General features: G+C 46.5%; 1 protein-coding gene across 1 annotated transcript; it reads left to right on the top strand.

Moving 5' to 3' along the window:
• The first annotated feature begins 2,679 nt into the window (after positions 1 to 2,679).
• On the top strand, positions 2,680 to 6,000 carry Ghsr (growth hormone secretagogue receptor). Its single transcript, XM_013016199.1, has 2 exons — positions 2,680 to 3,481; positions 5,665 to 6,000. The coding sequence occupies exons 1-2, from the start codon at positions 2,683 to 2,685 to the stop codon at positions 5,964 to 5,966; spliced, it is 1,101 nt and encodes a 366-aa protein (XP_012871653.1). The 5' UTR covers positions 2,680 to 2,682; the 3' UTR covers positions 5,967 to 6,000.
• The last annotated feature ends 1,110 nt before the right edge of the window (positions 6,001 to 7,110 follow it).

The raw sequence follows: 7,110 nt of genomic DNA, 5'->3' as shown, positions 1-7,110 counted from the left end.
TTCCGGACAGAATTCAAATTCTTTAAGATTCAGCTCAGATGCCCCTTCTACCAAGAAGCCTTTCCTAAAACTTGCCAACATTAAAGTAGTTCATAATTCTCCTGATTCTAGTCTGGTGTGTGTACCCACCTCTAAAAATTCACCTGGGAATACTCTCCCATACTTGCTTCTTTAACTATACTTTTCTCTCCAGACTAGCTTATCAATACAGAGCCTATCTGGGTTTCACCTATTTTGTTATTAGTGCTTTTCATGCTTTTATAACATGGAGAAACAGGGCTTTTTCATATTTTATAACAATGACATAATAAACTGATCAATATCATAGAATCCTCTGCTTCTTTTGTAATCCCACAGCATAGGATTGTCTGTTTTGTAGAAAATACCCAGGTACATTTAAATAACTGGCTGTGACAACATGACAAATTTTACTATAGTATTTTGGGGGGCTCATTGGTTTTTTTGCTCTCCCCGCTCTTGTTAGCCATAAAACAGACTAGAAATATGTCTAACAATACTTTCCTGATTCTTTTTCTTAGACAATAACCTCTTACAGCATTTCTTATTTTTCTCAGTCTATTTTATATTCTTGTCCACACACACACACACACACACACACACACACACACACACAATGTAAAGCTAGAAGTAGGAAAGTCAAAGTATTGCTTTTTCAAAAAAAAATCAAGTTAGTAATTCATGGTTTCATATAGTTGCCATATTTTTTTAAATAGTAATTACAAGTGAACTTTGTGAGTGGTGCTGATCCTGGGGCTTAAAATCCATTTCAAGTACCCTTGTGCTTTCGTTTGGCTTTTTCTCTCCAGGTTGGTGCTCTACCACTTGAGCCATACCACTACTTCCTGCTTTTTGCTAGCTAAGTGGGGATAAGAATCCCAAGGACTTTTCAGCCCGAGTTTCCAACCACACTCCTCAGATCTCAACCTCCGGAGTAGCTAGGATTACAGGTGTGAGTCAACAGCACCCTGCTTGGTTATAAATAAAGCTTAAAAAAATGCAGCAGGGCTGAGGCTTTGAATGGTCAAGGATGACAATGGCTCTCGCAGGCGGCTCACTGGCCAATGGGCTGGGCGCTGGCCAGGGTGCTGAACACCTTCCCTGGATAGCCGCCACAAGAGGCTTCTAAGGGCTTGGAGGGGGAGGGGGGAAGGAGGAAAGGATAGGGGAGGGGAAGGGAGTTCTCTGGCCAGGCAGTCTCCCCTACTGGATGCCAATTGTAGTCCTGGGCAGCAGGTGCCCAGGCTGCGCTCAGGGGATCTGCCCATCACGCAGGGGTGTCTCCATCCATTCATCGCGGTGACGGCCTAGCAGCCTTCATTTCCTTTACTGATGCCCCTGACCCCAACACCGAGCTCACTCACACACCCTAGCGACTCAAAGGCAAACAATAAGCCAAGCTCCAAGGCTGAAAGCCTTACCCAAGGGTCCATGGCTCCTGATCAGGCATCAAAACACTGAGCACTCCAGTGTGTGCCGGCCTCTGTTCCCCCGCCACTCCTCATCTTACCCACGACGCTGTCCTTCCTCTGTCCTGCTCCTGGCTTGCACCGAGCAAAAGCAATCTCCCCTCCACCCTAGTTAGGGAGCTGAATTTTGAGGTGGCATTATTCAGTCATCTTGCCCCTTGATTCTTGAATGCCCAAGCTCGCTAAGTAACCCAAATCTCTCTCTCTCTCTCTCTCTCTCTCTCTCTCGGATAGTACTCAACCACTTGAACCACAGTTCCACTACCTGCTTTTTGGTGGTTAATTGAAGATAAGAGTCTCACAAACTTCTCTGCCCTGGCTGGCCTCGAACCTTTGTCCTCAGATCTCAGCCTCCTGAGTAGCTAGGATTACTGGCGTGAGTCACGGAATTCAGTTTGAACTCTCTTTTATGCTAACCACTCCGTGAGTGAGCTTGCTCAAACGGTTCTCACTTTTCAGCTTATTTCTCCTGGTGAACACGATGGCGTTCTGGGTCTTTGTGAGGCTCTCTCCAGGTGTGCCTCTGTCTCCTATAATAGCCAGGATCCTGGCACCAGCGCCTTCTTTTTCTAACCCCACCCCTTTCTCAATCAAGCCAGGCACGCTCGCTCTCCTTTTCCCCCAACCAAGGCTCTCCCCCCCCCACTCCGCCCCCGACTCTTTCACCAGGGTGTCCACCCCTACTACAGGAATGAGCAGTCCTTCCGGGCCCCCCTAGCGCGCGCAAGGATCAGGAGAGAACTCCCTCTCCGGCCCCGCGCTCCAGCCCCGCGCTCCGGTCCCGCTCTCTGGCTCCAGGCAGCGAGTGTGAGACGCCAGCGCTGGGTGGAGATCGCGCGCTCCTGGCAGGGCCGGCGCAGCCGCTCCGCTGACAGGTAGGCGTGTGGGTGCCGCGGGGAGGCTGGGCTCGGAGACCAGGAGTTTGTGCAAGAGGGTAGAGGGAAGCAGCGGTGCCAGAGCGACGCAGCGCCCCCGCCGCCCTGCCCCCGTCTTCCCCTTCTTCCCCCTAGCTCTCTGGCCGCCTCTCAGGTCTCACCTTCTCCCCTGGCTTCAGTTCGTCCCCTCTCTCTCTCTTTCCTCTCCAAGCATCCTCACTGCGCCCGGGCGCTCGTTCCTCGCACTCTCTGCGCCTGAGCGGACTCGCCCGGGGACCCGCACCGTCGCGATCTCCCATCAGCGAAGGCCACCGGGCAACATGTGGAACGCGACCCCCGCCGAGGAGCTGGAGCCCAACCTCACCGTGGCAGATCCGGACTGGGACGCAGCCCTGGGCAACGAGTCTCTGACGGAGCAGCTGCTGCTGCCCCTGTTCCCCGCGCCGCTGCTGGCGGGCGTCACGGCCACCTGCGTGGCCCTGTTCGTGGTAGGCATCGCGGGCAACCTGCTCACCATGCTGGTGGTGTCGCGCTTCCGGGAGCTACGCACGACCACCAACCTCTACCTATCCAGCATGGCCTTCTCTGATCTGCTCATCTTCCTGTGCATGCCGCTGGACTTGGTCCGCCTGTGGCAGTACCGGCCCTGGAACTTCGGCGACCTGCTCTGCAAACTCTTCCAGTTCGTCAGCGAGAGCTGCACCTACGCCACGGTGCTCACCATCACGGCGCTCAGCGTCGAGCGCTACTTCGCCATCTGCTTCCCCTTGCGCGCCAAGGTGGTGGTCACCAAGGGCCGGGTGAAGTTGGTCATCCTGGTGATCTGGGCCGTGGCTTTCTGCAGCGCCGGGCCCATCTTTGTGCTGGTCGGCGTGGAGCACGAGAACGGCACCGACCCGCGGGACACCAACGAGTGCCGCGCCACCGAGTTCGCCGTGCGCTCGGGGCTGCTCACGGTCATGGTGTGGGTGTCCAGCGTCTTTTTCTTCCTGCCCGTCTTCTGCCTCACGGTCCTCTACAGCCTCATTGGCAGGAAGCTGTGGCGGCGGCGCCGGGGCGAGGCAGCCGCCGGGGCCTCGCTCAGGGACCAGAACCACAAGCAGACGGTAAAGATGCTCGGTAAGTCTTCGCGCGCCACAGGATCGGGATCGCGCGCCGCTGTCGCCAGCTTGGCTCTCCTGTCCTCCCCTCTGCCCCTGCTTGGAGTCTCTCTCCTCTCCTGCTCTCTGGCTCTCTGTATGCATCTCGATTTCTGTGTGTGTCCATGTCTCTCTCTCTCTCCTTCCTCTCTTACTTTGTTATCGCATGTCTTCCAATGTCTCTGTCTCTATTATATTTATATGTATGCATGATGTATGTATGCATATATGTATCTATCCATTTATCTTATTTGTCTATCATGTATGTCATCATCTATCATCTACCTATTATCCACCGAGCCATCTCCTTCCTAGTTATTGCCTCTCTGCTCTCTCTGGACTTCTTTCTGTATATATCCAGCATTATCTATCTATCTATCTATCTATCTATCTATCTAAATATCTATCTATCATCTATCTCAGTCATCTATTTTTCTTTCTCTATGTCTGTCTGTCTGTCTGTCTCTGTCTGTCTCTCCCTCTCTCACTTGTCATTGTCTTGATTCTTTTGGTCTCTTCCATCTCTTTGTATCTCTTTTCTTGCTATACCTTCTTTCTCTCCTTCATGGGAATCAGTCTCACTTTTCTATTTCCCTAAAATGAATTTCACATTAGTCCAGAAAGTTACTTCAAAACCGAGATCATTCATAAAAGTCTACTGTGTTTGTGTTGTGTGAAAGGTGATATTGGAGCTCCTGTTTCAAAGAGAAATGGCAGAATATCCAAGGTACATAATGATTGAAGAAGTATTCAGGGGCAAAATCACCCAAACCATGACCAATTTGTTTGATTCTATAGGGGATCTTTTATTTTTCTTTCTACATTTGGAGGGTTTTTTTTTTCGTGTCCTGGAGATTTTTTCAGATTATTTCATTGACTGTTTATTTCCCTGCTGTGTCTATGACAGTGTTGTTAAAAAAAAAAGTTAGTGACTGATTGGTGCTCAGGTCTCCTTTGGTTTGCTTAGGTCATTATCTGTGACTGTGAGCGGCATTTGCTAGGAGATTAGACAAGTGTCCCCTTAGAGGAAAGGAGACTTTGTGGCACCTGCGGGGACTTATGCCCCCTCAGTGGCCCCCACAAGGAGCCCTGGGTGCAGTGACACAACTCCAGGATGCTGCATAGTTAATGTATGAACTCACTACCTTAAGTGCTTGGTTTCGGGGAAGTTATAAAAATGTGTTCTTAATCCAAGCAAAACATTAATTTTACTCAAATTTTCAAAACCAGCCTCCTGCATATTGTTTTGTTTCTTCCTTGGGAATTAATGTTACTACCATGTTAATTTTCATCTTCCTTGACAGTTCTGAAGAGGATCACTGAATGGGGACAAGCACTAATAGATCCTTTTCCCTCTGTCTTCCGTTTTTCTCTCCCCCATTCATGAAATTATCTTTAAGTAGTTGTACAAAGGGTTTTAATCCAACATGTCAGTTTATGAGTCAGTTTACATCTTCCATCATTCATTCTCATCGCTCTCAACCCCTTCCATTCCCTCATAGTTTCTGAATTTTTTAAACACAATTTGAAAAATGTAGAATTATTGAAAAAAAATCTTACTTGAGCAAATCAAAGTGGATGGTATATGTTATTTTATCACATGTAATAATAGTTTAAATAGTTTATATATAGTTTATATTAGTCATTATTGATTTATATCTATCTATACATCACCCATGTGTCCATCCATCCATCCATTCATCCATTCATGCATCTATCATCTATTTTTCTTTCTCTATGTCTGCATGTGTATCTCCTTCCAATCTGCTTTCTTTAAAAGCACCACAGGTATCTGATTACCAGTGATGGCTGAGTACAATCATCCTGACTCATTCATACAGGCCTGATACATATAAAATGGTTGATTTGGGGGAAGGAATTGGCTGATGAGTGTGGTCATTATGTTAACTCAAATCACAAAATCAAAAATAGAAATGGCTGAGCTCAGTAAAAATTGCTGAACTGTGGGTTCAGTCTCCATCTTGGTTAGAGTGTAGGAATGGGAAAGGTCAGAAACATAACATTTCTTTATGTCAAGAGCAGAGCAGTGTTTCCCAATGACCACACTACACATTCTCTAAAGAAAGCTAAGTGTTAAAGATAGAACATGATTTACTGTGATGTTTCTTGACCTGACCATCTCTCTCCCATTGTCCTTCACAGCTGTAGTGGTGTTTGCTTTCATCCTCTGCTGGCTTCCCTTCCACGTGGGGAGATACTTGTTTTCTAAGTCCTTCGAGCCTGGCTCCCTAGAAATTGCTCAGATCAGCCAATACTGCAACCTGGTGTCATTCGTCCTCTTCTACCTCAGTGCTGCCATCAACCCCATTCTGTACAACATCATGTCCAAGAAGTACCGGATGGCTGTGTTTAAACTCCTAGGATTTGAATCCTCCCAGAGAAAGATGTCTACTCTGAAAGATGAAAGTTCTCGGGCTTGGACAAAATCTAGTATCAACACATGATGGAGCACATGTCCCAGTCCAGTCATCGCTTCTTATCCCAAACCGGAAGCCATAGGACATCAGGCAGGACTTGGGAGGAAGCTGAAGGTCAGTTCCAGATTTAGGGACCCATGAACTTGGAGATGGTGGGGGGTGGGGAGGGTCTGAGCAGTTTGGTTGTATTCCACACTCATCTATGCTGTCCTACTCTCTTCCCATGAATCCACTGCCTATAACTTTGTGTTCTGGAGCTGGTACTGATGGGGGCTTTCCATCTCAGAAAGAGGAGGAGTTTCAGAGCCAGTAGTTATGGTCCTGGCTGGAAAAACACTAAATCTGATTTGCTTTCCCATAGTGATCAAAATGATTGGATTAGAAGACTAGTATTACAATAAAATATGTTTCAAAACTTGACTTTTTAAAACTAGAAGTTTTCATAAAGCTCTAGAACATGCTTCCCAAGAGAAATACATTTCAGCATGCATTAATAATCAATATGAAAATCCTGGATGAGACATTGACCTTCTTTTTTTTAATCCTGAAATCTGATATGGCATTTATACTTACACCCCGCTTCTATTTGGACATGGTTTTCATTGGTAGAACAGTGCATCTAAGTTTCAGAACGTTTACAGATGAAAGAGTCAATTCCGCAATTTCAATGGTATAAATACCCTTAACAGTTTTCAAATAATGACATCAACAAGAACTTTCTGAACTCAAATTTAGTTAAAAGGAGAAATTCAGTTCATAATTCAACTCCAGCAAACAAATTTTTTCCACTGGACAAATGTGACTAGAGGCAACAACACTGAGCAGGAAGACTCTAGAGTATATACAGAATTCTCAGTAATCTTATATTAACTGTTTTCAAATAAGTACATTTTCCTGGTGAATAAACGAGGAGAATTGTAGAATGACGAGTCCCAAAAGAGAACAGAATGTGTTTAAGTTTAGTTGAATGTGTTACTATTCAAGAATTGCAATTTTACAAAAAAAAAAAAAAGTGACAGGCAGTCACAAACTGCCTTATTTGGCCTAATAAAAACACTTAAGCTTTTGACTTATGTGGAGGAAGGAATAATGACTTACTCTGACAATCTTACAGGCTAGAATTTTTTCAGATGCAGAAGGTAGGTCCAGGTACAAGATTCAGAATCTCGTA

Source organism: Dipodomys ordii, unplaced genomic scaffold (genome assembly GCF_000151885.1).
Source record: "Dipodomys ordii isolate 6190 unplaced genomic scaffold, Dord_2.0 Scaffold30, whole genome shotgun sequence".
Taxonomy (NCBI): Eukaryota; Metazoa; Chordata; class Mammalia; order Rodentia; family Heteromyidae; genus Dipodomys; species Dipodomys ordii.
The sequence above is the reverse complement of the archived record's forward strand: the minus strand, read 5'-3'. Positions and strand labels throughout refer to the sequence as shown.